Raw genomic sequence first — 19,383 nt, 5'->3', positions numbered from 1 at the left:
GTTGATGGTTCAGTTACTGAAATTTCGAAAGGGTCACAGAGAAGTGGAGGGAGATGTGCTGTGCCGAGGGCGTCTTGCGTGTTGTGCCGAGGGCGTCTTGCGTGTTGTGCCGAGGGCGTCTTGCGTGTTGTGCCGAGGGCGTCTTGCGTGCTGTGCCGAGGGCGTCTTGCGTGCTGTGCCGAGGGCGTCTTGCGTGCTGTGCCGAGGGCGTCTTGCGTGTTGTGCCGAGGGCGTCTTGCGTGTTGTGCCGAGGGCGTCTTGCGTGTTGTGCCGAGGGCGTCTTGCGTGTTGTGCCGAGGGCGTCTTGCGTGTTGTGCCGAGGGCGTCTTGCGTGTTGTGCCGAGGGCGTCTTGCGTGTTGTGCCGAGGGCGTCTTGCGTGTTGTGCCGAGGGCGTCTTGCGTGTTGTGCCGAGGGCGTCTTGCGTGTTGTGCCGAGGGCGTCTTGCGTGCTGTGCCGAGGGCGTCTTGCGTGCTGTGCCGAGGGCGTCTTGCGTGCTGTGCCGAGGGCGTCTTGCGTGTTGTGCCGTGAGCAGATTTCTAAATAATCCAATTGATCTTACACAAGATGCTTTAAAAAGTAATTTTTAAAGTCAAACCATATGCTCCCTTCTGCCCCTTATAAATTATGATCAGGACCTCCTGTACTGAACACCATGTTGGCCTGTGTGCACACAGAACCGCCTGTTATTGCTCACTCTGTGCACCTCTGAAGCGCGCTCTGTCCTCCTAAATGACTATTAGGCAACCAACGTTTGGCAAATACGTTACCGTAAACCTGGACTCTGGCAGCGGCTTATCTACCTGGACACAATAGGATCGGGTGTTGAAATTCCAGCTGCCTCATCCTCCTGTCTCCCAACATTCTGTAGGGGAAGAGTTGGAAGGTCCCCATAGACATCAGATGGCGAGATGTACTGTTCATGTATGTGAATGCCTGGTTGGACTGGCCCACCTGGAGGTACAGGAGGATGAATAATGGGGCTGTGAAAGAGAACCAGACTTTAAAGGGACACTGTCAGCACAGAATGACTGATCAAACCAAGCACAGTCACTCTGTGCATCATGGCGGGACCAAACATTTAAATACACCTTCCCACCTGCTTGTTTTCCCTCTATCTCTGCCCTTTTGTGGCTCTATAAAGCTAGAGCTGTCAATCAAAGAGGTGGCCGTGGAGATAGATGGGGAAACAAGCAGGTGGGAAGGTGTCATTAAAGATATATGGCTCCGTCATGATGCACTGAACACCTGTGCTTGGTTTGAACAGTCATTCTGTGCTGACAGTCCCCTTAAGCTGACCTGGGAGCCTGCCTCTTAGGGTATTATAGGTTGGCAAATTGTAAGCTAATAAAAATGAAAAACTTATTGATGCCATGTCCTGTGTACAATGATACTTTACATACAAATATATTTGCGTAGTCATGTACTGATGAGTAAATTACATAGATACAGCGACCAATGTAACTATAAAGTCAGCTACCTCCGAGTCATAAAGTCTAAAATAAGATCCAAAAGTTAATTAGCATTTTTATTGATGATGAATGGCATGATTTTACTTTTTTTTTCTTTGTTTCCCTCTAGCTGTGAACTTCAAAAACATTAATGAAGAGAACAGGAGAGAGCAACTTGGAGAAATCTTCTCATCCGTTGACACTTTAGCCTTCACCTTCGGTAACGTGTAAGTACAGGAGTGTGGGCTCGCACACGGAGATGAAAGGGGCGAAGAGAAGTTGTTGGTTACATGGTCATACACTGATGGAGGCTTTGAGGGAATCAGATGACTGGTCAACAACAATAAGTCCTGTGACCAGCCACCTGCAGAAAGGAGCTACATAGGCCAAAAATCATCATCAAGAAATACTTGAAACGCGACAGTTTGTGTTTTGCTCTGTTGTCTAGTAGACTGAATGTGCCGCACCATGAGGAGTGAACGGTTACAGCTGCCTTAGTTGGCAAATATACTGGGCGCCAACCAGGTCTTCCGAAAAGCTGGTTTCAGGAAACTTTGGTGGCATTCAAGCTCAGGTTCAGGGGGATGTGGATGCACATCGCCTAATGGATGGACAACATTATCTGTTTATTGCAAAGTTATCAAGTATGACGAGGCCAAAAAAGACTGAAAAGCAAATGAAGTTTAGGAGCGTACTCCATACGGTTTATTCATTGAGGTCAATATACTTTGTGTCTTAGAAGTTCCTCTTAGTGGTGTGCAGACACAGAATCGTATCATATAACTTATCTCTACGGGTGTACATACTTATTTAGATTTTTCCTCATTTTCTTCTCATGCATATTTCATACATTTTCCCCACCCAAGTGGTTTATCATCTGCTTCAACTAGTAATGTAATGGCCTTCTTTTTATCTCATCTCCGCAGTGTTTCCGATTTCCTTATGGGAGATGTAGACAATGGCTCATCACTGGGGCTTCATGCATCTCGGAGAAGTCGGGTAGGTGTTCCCCTTAAAGATCTGACTAACTAATGTTAATGTAAATGTATAATCTACATTCTTCTTTATTTTATTTATTTATTTTTTTTACTAATTGAAACCAGAGACATATATTCTTAGTTTTTTTCTGATATTTTTTGTTCTATTTTCTGTACATGATTATTGGGCCATTTTGCCTTACTTTCTGTTAACATTTAAAGATATGCTGTACAGTAGTCACATGGGCCACAAGAACCTGTAGACAGCAGATGTTCATAGCCTTCTAGGGCAGTTTTCTGGGTGTGCTCCGTGACTTGTGCAAAGGTTATTACGGTGAAGGGGAGGAGGTGAGCTGTGAACATTACCTGTTGTTAGCCCCTTCCTTTTGCAGGGAAGGGGAAGGAGGTGAACTGTGAACATCACCTGTTTTTCACCATCACCCCTTCCCATAGTGGGGAAGAGGAAGAGTTGGGCTGTGAACATTACCTGTTGTCAGCCCCTTCCTTTTGCAGGGAAGGGGAAGGAGGTGAGCTGTGAACATCACCTGTTTTTCACCCCTTCCCAATGGAGGGAAGGGGATGGGGGGGGGGGGGTGACCGGTGAACATCACTTGTGGTCCTCCGCTTCATTGCATGGAAGGGGGGAGGTAGTGAGCTTTGAACTTCTTCTATTGTCCATGGTGGATCATGTTTGTAATAGAGGCATTATTTTTCTGTAATCCTGCATGTAATCATAATGTGATGACTGTTGAGAAGTGATCTCTACAATACAGGAAGTATCAGTTTAATAGGAGAGTCAGTGAAGAAGCTAAAGGAAAGGAGAAACTGCTGAGGCTTCTAGTACATGGGGAAAACTATTAAAAATGCAGGATACAAGTCATGTAATGAACAGATATAGTCTTATTTTCCTATGTCTTATGTGCACAGACATGATGTCTTATTCTGAAAAGTCACCTGAAAGGGCATTTCCACTTTAGAAGAACAGAAAACATACAAATTATACAGAAAAATATAAGATTTCCCAGCAGTTGATCTTGTTTTGTCGCATACCAAAATTAAAACTGAGAAATATATAAAAAAAAACACCTCCTGTTTTAGGAGGTAAATCCCTGCTCTCTAAACTGTTCCCCAGCCAAAATTTTAAACAGATTACCAGGATTTCTACTATACACACTGACAAATATTGGGGCAAATTCGTCACTCCTTTTCTCATTCATTTCTTGTTTCAGTTGGTCTTTAAAGGGGTTGTCCGGTCTTCTGCTGAAAGTCTGCTGTCACGGTATGTGACTGCAGACTTCTGTATTCTTACAGCTTGCACACTGTCAGGATTCTTCTGTATTGCTGGTGAGAGCAGTCGGTCACGTTACCACAAGTGTGTGATTTTGTATACATGCGGTCACATGCTGACTAGACGTGTGCAGCCTCACCCAATGCAATTGGATTGAGCAATGCTGAGCACGTCTAGTCTGAATATGACTGGGAGTGTACTAGCCACATATTTGCGGTCCAGTGACTGCCTTCTCTCACCGGCAATACTGGAGAATCCTGACAGCCTGCAGTGTGCATGCTGTTAGGATTCAGAAGTCTGCAGTCAGAGCGTGAATGCAGACTTTCAGCAGAAGATCGGACAACCCCTTTTAAGTAGTGACTGGTTCATGTGGACATTGATGTGGATGTTGATTGTGATCCGTGTCCCTGCTATGAGGCTGAACTAGGTCTCAGCATAGAATAGGAGGAGCAGAGACGCTCCTCCTGGTATTAGACCTGAGCTCTCCGCCACCAATAATACTGAGAAGAAGTCCACTATTATAAACGATAGTTTAGTAAATACACTGCTCAAAAAAATAAAGGGAACACTCAAATAACACATCCTAGATCTGAATGAATGAAATATTCTCATTGAATACTTTGTTCTGTACAAAGTTGAATGTGCTGACAACAAAATCACACAAAAATCATCAATGAAAATCAAATTTATTAACCAATGGAGGCCAGGATTTGGAGTCACCCCCAAAAGTAAAGTGGAAAAACACACTACAGACTGATCCAACTTTAATGTAATGTCCTTAAAACAAGTCAAAATGAGGCTCAGTATTGTGTGTGGCCTCCACGTGCCTGTATGACCTCCCTACAACGCCTGGGCATGCTCCTGATGAGGTTGCGGATGGTCTCCTGTGGGATCTCCTTCCAGACCTGGACTAAAGCATCCGCCAACTCCTGGACAGTCTGTGCTGCAACGTGACGTTGGTGGATGGAGCGAGACATGATGTCCCAGATGTGCTCAATCAGATTCAGGTCTGGGGAACGGGCGGGCCAGTCCATAGCTTCAATGCCTTCATCTTGAGGAACTGCTGACACACTCCAGCCACATGAGGTCTGGCATTGTCCTGCATTAGGAGGAACCCAGGGCCAACTGCACCAGCATATGGTCTCACAAGGGGTCAGAGGATCTCATCTCGGTACCTAATGGCAGTCAGGCTACCTCTGGCGAGCACATGGAGGGCTGTGCGGCCCTCCAAAGAAATGCCACAGAACACCAGGATTGGCAAAGTCACCACTGGCGCCCTGTGCTCTTCACAGATGAAAGCAGGTTCACACTGAGCACATGTGACAGACGTGACAGAGTCTGGAGACGCCGTGGAGAGCGATCTGTTGCCTGCAACATCCTTCAGCATGACCGGTTGGGCAGTGGGTCAGTAATGGTGTGTGGTGGCATTTCTTTGGAGGGCCGCACAGCCCTCCATGTGCTCGCCAGAGGTAGCCTGACTGCCATTAGGTACCGAGATGAGATCCTCAGACCCCTTGTGAGACCATATGCTCTCCCTAACAATGCTTGGTCTTTTTTTTTTTTATTCAGTCTATCTTGGCACTACGGCTGAGCCCAGGGATTAGCGGCTTTAGTTGTGATGTCACCGCTGTGGCCGTGTCGGCAGAAAACAGAGAGTGCCGTAGAGCCAGCAAATAATTTACCATGGAAAACCCCTCTAATATCGTTTACGGTCCCTGTATTATCTGTTTGCAGAACTCCTCCTGTTCTATAAGCCTGCCATTATTTTACTGTTTGTCGAAAACAACTAAAGAGCCACCTTGGTCATAAATCTCAGACAAGGAAATATCAGTTATTATGGGGCGGTCTGAACTGCTTTAATAATAAATCTGAGAACAGAACAGATCACTCTTTGTCTACTTGTTCAATGTAATAATCAAAAGTCCTAAAAACAAACAGAAAAAAAGTGAACTACGCATGTCCAGTACCTAATGTCCTGGGCTGATGCCTTGCTTTTGATATCTTACACTTTCTTCACCCTAATGAGGCACCGGAGGCAGAAATACAGGCGTAAGGGGCACAGCAAATATTGAGATCGGGTCTCTACTGAGTGATGGTTATCCCACCCGCACCACTAACTGTGCGGCAGGGTTACTTGCTTACTTTAGTGTTTTCCATAACACTGCATTCACATACACATTTACGGACCGACCACTGGTTTCCAAACTACGCAGCCTTGAGTCTGTCCAGTTCGGATCAGGAGAACCACAGCCAGTTTGGCCATTATGGTTCCTACTTGGACACATGGATGCGTGAATCTGACACAATCCATAAGTTAGTGCTAAGGAAAACCTGTTCTCAATACCAATAAAAGGATTGTAGTCTGAGCCCCCCTATCCCGGCACCCCATTGTTTCTATAGGTTGCTTTGCAGTTCACACTTTGTTTTTCTTTCTTTACTGACCGGCCAATTTTCACTTTCTTTAGTCATTTGAAAATGTTTCCATGGAGGATTCTGCTGGGTCGATTCATGAGAGAGATGATCTTCAAGGTAAAGTCTTTATTTTTGGTATTTTCTGTAGGTGTTTCTATGCGACTTATGATATTTGTGGTTGTATTGGAATAATGAGCGTCACAGCTCTCGGGTTTCTCTTGAGAATATTTAGGTTCATGATGCTTTCCGTGATTAAATTCATGCAATTCATCAATCTATGTCAGTGTTACCTTCCGACTAGTCAACCCACTGTCCTGTCATGGTGGCCATACACGTTGCACTTAGCTTGGCCGCACTTGTTGATTTTGTGGGACCTGTTGACCATCTGTTGCTTTATTAGATATTTGTCCATCATTTGATCAGCAGAGGTCTGGGGGGGTTGTAGATCGGGCATGTTAAATGTCAGCAAACCTGACTTTCTGTTCTCGGGTGAGATAACGGTCTAGCGGAAGCTTGCCCCCATCGGTCCAGCGAGCGTTGTGGTAGGAAGCCAGAGGACTGGCCGTCAGCCATCGGATACTAAAAGTGTATAGCCACCATTAGTGTCAAATACTGTTTAAAGAATGTCTACCACCAGATTTCGTAATATAACCTGCATACATTAAGTAGATCTAATCCCTGATGAGGCTGGTGTACTTTCCTTGACTGATGGCCATAGAATGCTATATAAGCTAGAGCTGGACTATAAAAAATAATGCTAACTTAATATCAAGCAAGGAAACGTTCAAAATGTGTCTTGTGTTGTATGGAGTTTCTGATTTTGGAGTTTCAAATTGGGTACACCAGCCTCATCAGGTCCTAGACATTTTTTTAAAGGCACATTTAAAAGTCTGGAACTTTAACATGGATGGTTAACGTTCTTATCCATTTCATGCCGTGCCCAACCTTTTTGGGAATACAATTTTTTTTCAATAATGCTTTGGGAAAAAAATTCTACTACTATATCTACTAATATAACAGTATCGTCATTGGGTAAAGCGGATCTGTGACCAGATTTCACGATGCATTATTAAAGGGGTTGTCTGGGACTTTAAAATTGATGGCCTATCCTTAGGATAGCTCATCAATGTCTGATCAGTGGGGTGTGACACACCAGGCACCCCCTGCCGATCAGCTGGAACTACTCAGTTGTGAGCATTATTGAAAAAGTGTATTCCCAAAAAAGTTAAAACACATAGTGGAATATCATTTAGGCAAATTAATGGAAGAATGAGACGGGAAAGGAGCAAAGAAAATCAATCCTGCTTCATCCTGCCACACACTTCACAGGACAGGTGATCTATACATTGTAATTGGTAGACAGCAGGCAGGGCGGATTGGATAAAGTATTATTATTATTAATTATTATTATTATTATTTTATAATAATAATGATTGTGTGGATTGTGTGTATGTATTAGTGTATGTATGTGTGTACATACACATATCTATACATAAATACGTATATATGCATGTACAGTACAGACCAAAAGTTTGGACACACCTTCTCATTTAAAGATTTTTCTGTATTTTCATGACTATGAAAATTGTACATTCGCACTGAAGGCATCAAAACTATGAATTAACACATGTGGAATTATATACTTAACAAAAAAGTGTGAAACAGCTGAAAATATGTCTTATATTCTAGGTTCTTCAAAGTAGCCACCTTTTGCTTTGATGACAGCTTTGCACACTCTTGGCATTCTCTTGATGAGCTTCAAGAGGTAGTCACCGGAAATGGCTTTCACTTCACAGGTGTGCCCTGTCAGGTTTAATAAGTGGGATTTCTTGCCTTATAAATGGGGTTGGGACCATCAGTTGTGTTGTGCAGAAGTCAGGTGGATACACAGATGATAGTCCTATTGAATAGACTGTTAGAATTTGTATTATGGCAAGAAAAAAGCAGCTAAGTAGAGAAAAACGAGTGGCCATCATTACTTTACGAAATGAAGGTCAGTCAGTCCGAAAAATTGGGCAAACTTTGAAAGTGTCCCCAAGTGCAGTTGCAAAAACCATCAAGTGCTACAAAGAAACTGGCTCACATGAGGACCGCCCCAGGAAAGGAAGACAAAGAGTCACCTCTGCTTCTGAGGATAAGTTTATCCGAGTCACCAGCCTCAGAAATCGCAGGTTAACAGCCGCTCAGATTAGAGACCAGGTCATTGGCACACAGAGTTCTAGCAGCAGACACCTCTCTTCAACAACTGTTAAGAGGAGACTTTTTGCAGCAGGCCTTTATGGTAAAATAGCTGCTAGGAAACCACCGCTAAGGACAGGCAACAAGCAGAAGAGACCTGTTTGGGCTAAAGAACACAAGAAATGGACATTAGACCAGTGGAAATCTGTGCTTTGGTTTGATGAGTCCAAATTTGAGATATTTGGTTCCAACCACCATGTCTTTGTGCGACGCAGAAAAGGTGAACGGATGGACTCTACTTGCCTAGTTCCCACCTTGAAGCATGGAGGAGGAGGTGTGATGGTGTGGGGGTGCTTTGCTGGTGACACTGTTAGGGATTTATTCAAAATTGAAGGCATACTGAACCAGCATGACTACCACAGCATCTTGCAGCGGCATGCTATTCCATCCGGTTTGCGTTTAGTTGGACCATCATTTATTTTTCAACAGGACAATGACCCCAAACACACCTCCAGGCTGTGTAAGGGCTATTTGACCAAGATGGAGAGTGATGGGGTGCTACGCCAGATGACCTGGCCTCCACAGTCACCAGACCTGAACCCAATCGAGATGGTTTGGGGTGAGCTGGACCGCAGAGTGAAGGCAAAAGGGCCAACAAGTGCCAAGCATCTCTGGGAACTCCTTCAAGATTGTTGGAAGACCATTTCCGGTGACTACCTCTTGTTGCTCATCAAGAGAATGCAAAGAATGTGCAAATCAGTCATCAAAGCAAAAGGTGGCTACTTTGAAGAACCTAGAATAGAAGACATATTTTCAGTTGTTTCACACTTTTTTGTTAAGTATATAATTCCACATGTGTTAATTCATAGTTTTGATGCCTTCAGTGTGAATGTACAATTTTCATAGTCATGAAAATACAGAAAAATCTTTAGTCATAGTTAGTAAAGCCGAATAAAGACTTGCGTCCATCAAGTTCGACCTGTTAGTTCTGTAATTGCTAAAGTTGATCCAGAGGAGGGCAAAAACCCCAAATGATTTGGCCAATCTTCACCTGAGGAAAAATTCCCTCCCGACTCTGAAACCAGCAGTCAGAATAAATCCCTGTATCAACCTACTATTTTATTCTATTTTTAAGTATATGCAGAAATCTGCCTGGTATCTAGAAAAGCATCCAGTCCCCGCTTGAACTGGTTTAGTGAATCTGACATTACCGTCTCCTCACTCAGTGAATTCCATATTCTCACTGCTCTTACCGTAAAGAACCCCTTCCTATGCTGGTGCTGAAACCTTTTCTCTTCCAGTCTTAGTGAATGCCCTCTTGTTACCGTAATATCCCTCCTTTTGAACAAATCCCGGGCAAGATCTCTATACTGTCCCCTAACATATTTGTACACATTTATTATGTCCCCCCTCAACCTTCTCTTTTCCAGGCTGAATAGTCCTAGTTTTGCCAACCTCTCTGGGTATTGCAGTCCCTCCATTCCCCTTATTAATTTTGTTGCCCTCCTTTGTACCTTTTCAAGCTCATTTATATCCTTTCTATATATTGGGGCCCATCTATATATATATATATATATATATATATATATATATATATATATATATATATATATATATATATATATATATATATATATATATATATATATAGATATATCTATATCTATCTATAAATGAGAATGTGTCCAAACTTTTGGTCTGTACTGTATGTATAGATATAGTGTATGTAAGTATAGATATAATGTATGTATAGACAGTGTATGTATATATACACACACACACACACATATATCCATACACATATATCTATACGTGTGTGTGTATATATACAGTACTGACCAAAAGCTTGGACACACCTTCTCATTTAAAGGTATGGATCATGAGCACTCACTCATGATTCAAGGGCATTATATTTTTTATATATTTTTTTTTAAAGAATTCAGTGTGTTTTTACTTGCTTGCGATCTGAGAAAGAAATGTAAAAAAAAAATGCCACACTCTGTGTCTGATGTGTGGGCATGCAAGAATAACAATGGTCATATGGCAGGTGACGGGCTCATCGTAGTTGCTTGTGACTCTGACCCTTTCTTTCTAAAATCCTTGTCAATCCTATTTAGTGTCAAGCTGCATTAAAGAACTATCCAAGATCAGAGTAACTTGAGCGTTGCCGGTCAGCCGGCGCTCCCCGGAGCCAGTGTGGGGCTTCTGATAGGAATAATTAATCTTCCCATCCTATGATTCTTTCAGGGCATCTTCGAGCGGAAGAAGTGGACAGCATGCTCCTCCAGATTGACAGCGGTGTTGAATCTGCCTTATCTTATGCTAAAGCATGGTCAAAATACACCAAGGACATACTGGCCTGGGTAGAGAAGAGGCTTAATGTGGGTGAGTGCCTTCTCTTGGAGCCTAATGAGCTTTGGAATGAAATCTGTTGCCAGGCTTGTGCTTCAGACTGTCAGTAATGTGATTTCTCAATTACCGCCTGTTCCACTGACTATTCTTCGTCACTTTTCTCTTTTTAGCAGAATCTGTATCACTGCTTTTTCCTTTTTCCATTACAGAAGCTGAAGCTGCTAGGAATCTCGCAAAGATGGCTGAAACGGCAAAATCCATTGTTGGCCCACAGGTTGGTCTCTGTTCACATGAACATGTTGTAAACGATCAATAATTTTGCACTTCATATCATTGATCAGTTACTTACCTTTCATCCTTAAATAAACACTATGAAATCAGTGATGTTAGCCCGGCTTACGTTGTATTCCTGCTAGATTTCTTTTAGGAAGCCATATTGTACCCAAGTTGTAATGTCTGTTTTCTGGAGGTAAGAGCTGGTCTTCTGCTGCTCTCTCGAACTGGACTTGCTCCAACCAGAACACCACTTTATTACCTTTCCATAGGATAGGTGATAACTTTTTAGATTGACCGGATCGGACCACTGGGACTGCCACCAGTCGGTAGAACGGAGCACTTTGATCCTCATTGGGATAGAGCGGCAGTGCGCCTGCTCGCCAGCAGCTCCATTCATTCCCTATGGAGGCCTTAGCACTCTAATCTCCCTTCTCTGGCACTCCCATAGGGAATGAATGGAGTGGCGGTTTAGCAGGCGCTCTACTACTTTATTCTAATGGAGATAAACGTGCCCCATTGTGGTGATCAGGGGCAGTACCAGTAGTCACACCCCCTTTGATCTAAAAATCATCACCTATCCTTGTCTTAACCAAATACACCTTTTAAAGAAGAAGTCTCTGTAATTTTTTTTTTTTTAACCCTTTTCATTATCTATGGTAAGCAATGCAAAAGTGTTATAAATGCTTACCGATCGCCATCTTCCCTGGTTTGCAGCGCCACTCCGATCCTCTTCCGGCCCACATGCCCACTCTGTAGTGTTGCAGGCTCACAGCATGTAGGGCGATACTTCTTTTCCAATATATGCCTATCAGCACTAAAACGAGGCTTCATAGATTTACGTTAACAAAATGACTTCTGCTCCATACACAAATGCCTGTGTGTTATAGCTAGTCTGTTTTCAAGAAATGTGGGCCGGAAGCGGACCGGAGCAGCGCTGAAAACCAGGGTAGATGGCGATCGATAAGTCCTGTTGCGCTCCATCGCATAACTAAGAGGGGAAAAAATGTGTGGAGAAGACTTCTTTAAGTTGGCACACTACGGTGATCATTAAGTTCAGTTTAGGAGAACCCCCGAGGGTCCAGTGTTAGATCCGTAGTGTTAAAACCGGTAAAGGGGTCGTCCTGTTAACAAATGTTATAAAATAACAGCAACAAACGAAATTCCACAACTCTTCTCCCGTCAGCTGAGTGAAGTTACCCCAGTGGTCCCCCGCCAGAGTTTGTTTACTTTGCCGCTGCAGCCGTTCAGTGTATGACATGTGACTGCTGAGGTCACTGACTGGCTGCAGCTTTGCCATGCTGGTTTTTTTTTTAAACAAAGATTACCGGGGAACCGCCAGAGCATGAATTATCCAGTATCCCATCTGAGATCTTACAAAAGTTTATATAAAGCCACTAATATGTAATCTTCATCTTAGAATGGTGGTTATGGACAAATCTAGCTACACAATGTAATATAGGGTCAGGCGTGACCGGGCTTCTCTTTTTATCATTGTAAAGAACGTGCTTATTAGACGTTTTGTTGCTCAGTGTCCTTTATAAAGAGCGCCAGTCCTCTGCTGCCTGCGGCTTCATACCATCACCCTATGCTGCCGCCTCACTCAATATTGCCCTTTGTGAGATTGTTTTTCCCAGTTGTTGCCATGCAGCGGGTCCTCGAATATCAGCAGATCTGTCCAACTTGGCACCTACATGAATAAATCTATTCACCGCGTCCTGTTTGTTTTCATTTCAGGAGTTTATGCCGTTCCAGCCAATTTTCACAACTGCTTTTCAGAATGACATTGACTGCAGCCAGTTGTGTCTCCAAACCATCAGTGCACTCCAGAGCAACAAGTTCATCCAGGTGAGACGTAGACCAGGTATGCCGCCATTGTGTGCATACGGGAGGCGCGTGGTAACCGTCTGCCATATAATCCTAGCTGGAAAGGGAAAGGTTTTTTTTGTTTGTTTGTTTTTTTACTTTGTTTTGCATATTTCTACCAACGAGATGTTTGCCCTGTTCCAAGATTCATCTAGCTGTTTGGCGGAATAATAAATGTAATCTTCTGAGAGGTCATGGACACATGAGAAGATCACATGCTTACTCTATACAGAGATCAGACCCCTTTTTGTATTTGCTCGCTGATTGAAGAGGGTATCCATGTTTGGGCTAAAAGTCTGGAGTGACTGCTTGAAGATTGCCAATTCGAGTGGGCGGCCACATGCCGACTAGACTGATTGCCAATTCGAGTGGGCGGCCACATGCCGACTAGACGGATTGCCAGTTCGAGTGGGCGGCCACATGCCGACTAGACGGATTGCCAATTCGAGTGGGCGGCCACATGCCGACTAGACGGATTGCCAGTTCGAGTGGGCGGCCACATGCCGACTAGACTCACTCGGTCGGTTTCTCTAAATAGAAGTGAATTCAGAGAAGCCAAATGGGACAAGTCGCCTCATGACCACATGTATACAAACTGCAGACATGCAGTCACATGACCACTTGCTCGCACCACGTGCTGTCACATAGAGTGACTGCAGACTTTTGTCTTGAGCCTGGACAACCCCTTTAATTTCACTGAAAATGTCACATAATACTCCATGTACGCTGCCATTAATGTCAAACGGCCATATATTATTACTACCGATAATCTACGGGCGGTGCCGAAGGACGGTGAGCTAAAGAGTCGTTTCTTTGTGGAAATCGCTCACTCGCTTTTCGTGTAGTCGTCTCCGATAAGTAGCATAAGTATAATGGAAATGGATCACTTGGATTTTAGTTTTTGCTAATTAAATTACCATAGAAAAATGTTAAAAAACAATTTTTGTTCCAATCATAGAATTTTGTCTTATATTTTCTGTACATAACTATGGGGCAGTCATCTATGGGAGAGTTTTCTAGCTGTGGTCACTGTGCAGGGAAGGGAAGGAGGAGAGCTGTGTCTTTTATCTACTGTGAATGGTTTATCCTGTAATAACTATATATTAGTTTCAGGCTGTATTTAGACTGTCCGACCTCTGCCCGTAAACGACCGCCGATCATCTGTATGCAAACTAAGCAGCGGTCATTAAATGATCTGTTTAGATAGGCTGATCACACTCCCATGCGCACAGAATAATCGTGTGCATACAATATCATTTTATCGGCGGCATATCACCCGTTTTCACAGGACAATGTGCTGCCGAGAGTGATTATTTTTATGCTTGCTGAAAAATAATCTCTCCCAACAAATGAGCTTTCTTAAATGTTTAACTGAAAAGCTTTATTTAAACATTAAGGGGGTATTCCCATCTCCAAGATCCTATACAAATATATAGTAGGTGTAATAATAATATTAGCAAATACCTCCTATTAGAAATGTAGTGTCGTTCTTCTGATTCGCTATGTCGCTTACCTTATGTGCAGGGTATTGCAGTAGCTTAGATTTCCATGGTTACGACCACTCATATAGTGACAGTCAACTGTTATTGGTCGTAACCGTGGATACCTAAGCTACTGCAATGCCCTGCACATGGGGTAAGTGACATAGCAAATCAGAAGAACTATGCTACATTAATAATAATATAATATTAATATAATAAAAATTATTATTATTATTATACCAACTACATATTGGGATAGGATCTTGGTGATGGGAATACCCCTAACTGGACTTTCCCTTTTAAGGTGTCTTATGGAGCGTTGTTCCTCGTGAGCTCATACTGGCAGCATTCACTGATTTTATAATCATGTCAAACATATCTTATAGATATTTATATGTTGCGTGACTGATTGCTGGGGCTTCTGTAGGTGCACACATGGCTGTCAGATGAAAACGGATAAAAAGGGGGATGTTCTGATGAATTAACCCCTGTGCGCTGCAAATCTCGGTGAAAGAAAGGTTGTGAAATCTCATTGTAGCCGACCGTGGATTGTGATCCAGATACGCTCCGGCACGTATTGTTATATACACGCTTCATGTACAGGCTCATAATAGTCTTACTTTGACTCTAGCCTCTTCAAGCCCGAAGATCGGAGCTCGACAGACAAAGGAAGGAAATGAAAGATCTGTGGCAGAGAGAACAGAAGAAAATGGTTCGTACACTGGAGTTCCAATTCTCTTTTGCTCCTTCTTTCTTGATTTTCAGGCTTCATCTGCCGCTGATACTACAATTGTGTTTTCTGCATTTGTGCCCACATTACAACTAGTAGCCACACAAGAAAAATGGACTTTCTGTTATAATATATTGTAACACAATGAGCCATTGTCTAAGATCTGATTACTGCAAACTGTGTCTGTATAGCCATGGATGTTGGTAATCTTACATTAGACTTTTCCTATGAGCTGCATTCCGTTTGTTAACAAACTGTGCATAAAACAATAGTACAGGCTAATATAAGAAACTATGTAATATATCTCAACAAGAAATCTGCTTTCTTCTCTGCTTATGAGCCACTTCTCCTCATTCCCATGCCTCCTGAACTCCCCATCCACTCTTGGAGGGGGGGGACTGATCAACACAAGATGGACTGCCAGCACAGTGAGGTGTCAGGTTACACCTATCATACTTTATTGAGGGGGGAGGAGGGATGAGCATAGTGAGGAAACAAGCAGAGGGAGACACAGCTTAAGCTGAGTTCTCTAACAAGTCTCTTACCTCACCCCAGAGCGAGATTCACATTTACACTGCTCAGTACTGCTGAATAATGTTCTCCATGCTGCTGCTATATCTGTCTGTGTAACTAAGGATTGAAGAGCAGGAATGCATTTTGTGTGCAGTGTATGGGAAACATCCTAGAACTGCAGTGAAGTACCCACTAAGAGCTGCTTTGAGAGCCCTCATAGACTCTCATCTTAAATGGGTTATCACATCTCCTAAAGCTCCAACTTCTGGAACAGTCATGATCCTGAGAATGAAGGAGCTGCTGCTTTGTTACAGGGTTGTGGACCTGTTAGTGTGTTGTTGCATAGTGGTCACCTGGCCACCTGCTTCAGGTGAAAGTAGCATTATTTAAGCGTATGGGGGCTGGCTACTGTTCCCTGCACATCCAATGGAGAGGCGCATCACTGTGCTCCCTCACATTCATTGTCGGCATCGGTGTTCCTAGAGGTCAGACACCTTACCCCTCACCGGTGTCGGACTGGGTGCCAAGGGCCCACCAGTTATCAACTCCAGGGCCCCACTTTTCAGCTTCATGCAAATGTGACATTATCCTCAATCACAAATTTTTATGGCAATGATTTGGGTAGATTGTTAAATGAATAAGATTCTGCCTTTGTCTGTACATAGTGATTCAAGTATATTGTGCCAAGTACTGCTCATATAAAGAGGGTGGTGGCCCACCGGAGGATTCTCCCTTTCTCCAGTGGGCCAGTCCAAGCCTGCCCATCACCTAGAGATATGTGGGATTTGGCAATATCCTCTAAACTTGAGTGCTCACTTTTTCCACTAACAATTGTCCTTACCTGTGAACATTTAGAGCAGGACACATTTTTTTGGGGCCATTTTGAGTATTATTTTGCCCTTTTCTTTAGCTTTTTTGGGCATTGCACAGATTCCCTAATCTCATAGAGCCTGTTACATTTTCCTTTGTCATACAATAGGATTACAGTGGTATTTTTGTTTTACACCTTGTGGTTTCTGATATTATTTTATGCAGCAAGAATTGGAAACTGCTCTTCGGAAAGCCAAATTAATGAATGTCCAAAGGCAAGACGAACATGAGAAAGCAAAATCCAGCACAATCCGTGCTGAGGAGGAGCAGCTTAGTATATCTGGAGGACTCATGAAAGATGGGAACAAACAAGTGGAGAAGAGGAGACGCTTGGAGGAAGAAGCCTTACAGAAGGTGCGAGGTGGAGGGGAGTGGTAAAAAAAAAATAATCGCACAGGAATCAATCCCATGATCAATTTTATAACTTCTCAAAAAAATTTAATTTGATATGTTCTTGTAATTTTACATGTAGCTAAGCCCCATCATTTACATTAGTCAGCTTGGTTTTCTGAAGGAAAGGCAAATGGCTGCCTGCACCCTCTGGATAACATTGGGCTACAAGATTATTCCATTTTACCTGTCTTAATAGACTTGATCTCTATTTTCTAGGCTGAAGAGGCTAAAGAATATTACAAGTCTTGTGTAGCTGAGGTGGAAGAGAAGAGAATAGATATGGAAAACGTGAAGAGTGAAATATTAACGCAGATCCGAGAGCTCGTCTACCAGTGTGATCTCACCCTAAAGGCCGTAAGTGTCCTACAGACGAGCTGGCGTCTCACTGCTCTCAAGTCTTTAGTAGTTGGCAATGTGTGACATCAAAAAAGTTAGATGATTGAATATGTATGGAGATAAAAATGGTCGAAATGATGTACTAGATTATTGGAACCACTGTGGAGAAGATTAGGCACAGGGTTATTTCACCAATATGATTATTTTTGGACCGTTTCTCAGAAGACCTGTCAATGCCAACCCTGAAGTTATCATAATTTAGTCATGGTGTTGTCCATTTTGTACAACCCAGTTTTAGATTGCTGCTACTTATCTTTTTGTAAAATGCATGTCGTAGTGTTAAAGAGGTTCTCCACTATTTGATCAACCCCTACTTAAATAATGTATTCCTTCGTGTATACTCGCCTCACACCGGCGCCGTTCCTGCGATGTTGGCGCTGGGTTTCCGGGGACTCATGTAATGTGGTTATGCCACATGAGCACTGCAGCCTATGAGCGGCCACTGTTTTGCCCATACTTTCTTTGGACAAAACACAGGCGCCCATTGAAGATATGAAATCTGCTAAAGAGCTATATATACGGAGCCAAACTGCACCAATACATTCAAGAATACTTATATAGAAATGTGCAAGACTCAAAATTAATAAAAAATTATTCTTTATTGGATAACACAATAATTAAAACCTAAAAATAGACCTAAAATACTAATGGTAGGTAAGTTATAATCACAATACTTCCTTGTATGAGTAATACAAATCAATACAGGGATGTATTGTATGTAATCACAATATTGAGGATACTCAAAAGGTACAAGCCAAAATGGCCATTACTGTATAAGTTAATGCCCTTTATGATACATACTGGTAAATAAGGAGAGAGTGATATCACATGAAAGTACACATAATGATAGTAATGCACAGTGGCAAGGAGTACACTTTTTAACAATCAAAGAGAGCACACCCGACGCGCGTTTCACATCAAGCTTCGTCAAGGGGTGTCTATTTACGGCCACTTATGGGCTGCTTTGCCCATACTTTCCTCAGACAAAACACGGACATCCAGAGGAGATATGAAATTACATAGTTAATAAGGTTTAAAACAAGAGAAAAGTCCATCAAAGTCAAGCAAGAGATGGGGGGAAAAGTTGTATGTACAACCACAATGTGTGATCTGGTTCTCCCCAGAAGAGCTAATCTTTCACTCCTAAGCCCAAATGTCGATCCACTGGTTGATTGCTGTGCTCATACTATCATTGGATGAAGCACAGGTACCCAAAGGAGAAATGAGAACTGCAGCCCATTATGTTCACACGAGTCCTGGGGAGCCCGGCGCCAACATTGCTGGAACGACACCGGTGCAGGAGGTGAGTATCTGTTGTTCTTTACTGCGGGACTCAGTATTTAAGAAGAAGTTGCCCAAATAGTACACAGTCCCTTTAAGTCTGCTTTACATGGGCACATAATCAGGTTAGGGAGTGTTTTGTAAGAAGCCAACGATTAACCCATGCAGATATGGCATAGATCAGCTGACTGCTGTCGGCAGCACATCTTACCATGTAAATAGCGAATGTGCTGCTGACAATATGCAAACTACATGAAGACCGAACGATCGTATTCATGATCTTTCATCCCTATACGGTATGTAGTAGGGCCTTTACATAAGCAATATAGACTTGTCGTATCATCGATCAGCGTTATGGCCTGAAATCTGCCAGTGTCAAAGAACTATTGATTTGAGATTACCATAGGGAAGCATTACAGTCTCCATTGTAATCGTCAACGTCTACGTGGTCTATTGATTACATGGGTGTATCCTCTTGGGTCTCCAGAATGTCCCCATCTGTCTGCTGACCATGCCCTTATTATATCTGGGAGACCTCTCCAGTTTTGTGAGGTCGCTTTCATAAACCGGTTACAGATCCTTGGAGGAGCCGTGTATTTCGAGCCCGTGATGGGACCAGTTTCCTAGCTGTGAGGTCGGGTAAGCTGATGCCAAAGAACAGTTTGGACTTGTCTTCGTGATCTCACAGGAAGGAATCCAGTCCCGTCTGACAGTAAATATATAAGGCTTCTGCACGGAGCCATAATGATATTATACTTGTGGGAAACCAGCCTTATACAAACATGCATGTACCGCAATCATTCCATCAATTCCAAGTATTAGAAGTTGTTCACCCGAGGGAATCTCGCATTAGTTTGTGTAGAAATGCCTGTTTACAAGTCAGCGGAGATTCCAGCGGACAGCGGCTCTTAAAAAAACCCTTTA

The 19,383-nt window shown here is 43.0% G+C and overlaps 1 protein-coding gene and 1 long non-coding RNA gene across 3 annotated transcripts in view; one reads left to right on the top strand and one right to left on the bottom strand.

The window, feature by feature from the left end:
- Window positions 1-19,383, bottom strand: part of LOC141156816 (uncharacterized) — a 91,134-nt gene that overhangs the window by 2,175 nt on the left and 69,576 nt on the right. The window lies entirely within an intron of this gene.
- Window positions 1-19,383, top strand: part of ARHGAP29 (Rho GTPase activating protein 29) — a 121,580-nt gene that overhangs the window by 85,627 nt on the left and 16,570 nt on the right. For both annotated transcript variants that reach the window (XM_073643223.1, XM_073643225.1), the window contains 9 exons: window positions 1,580-1,676; window positions 2,376-2,448; window positions 6,180-6,243; window positions 10,552-10,689; window positions 10,866-10,930; window positions 12,667-12,777; window positions 14,908-14,988; window positions 16,555-16,743; window positions 16,999-17,136. In XM_073643223.1, coding sequence (XP_073499324.1) covers window positions 1,580-1,676; window positions 2,376-2,448; window positions 6,180-6,243; window positions 10,552-10,689; window positions 10,866-10,930; window positions 12,667-12,777; window positions 14,908-14,988; window positions 16,555-16,743; window positions 16,999-17,136 — 956 coding nt within the window. The remainder of the gene's footprint in view (window positions 1-1,579; window positions 1,677-2,375; window positions 2,449-6,179; window positions 6,244-10,551; window positions 10,690-10,865; window positions 10,931-12,666; window positions 12,778-14,907; window positions 14,989-16,554; window positions 16,744-16,998; window positions 17,137-19,383) is intronic.

This window comes from Phyllobates terribilis, unplaced genomic scaffold (assembly GCF_046119375.1).
Source record: "Phyllobates terribilis strain yellow unplaced genomic scaffold, ASM4611937v1 Scaffold_8__6_contigs__length_399053987, whole genome shotgun sequence".
Classification (NCBI taxonomy): domain Eukaryota; kingdom Metazoa; phylum Chordata; class Amphibia; order Anura; family Dendrobatidae; genus Phyllobates; species Phyllobates terribilis.
This window is presented reverse-complemented; position numbering and strand designations above follow the sequence as displayed.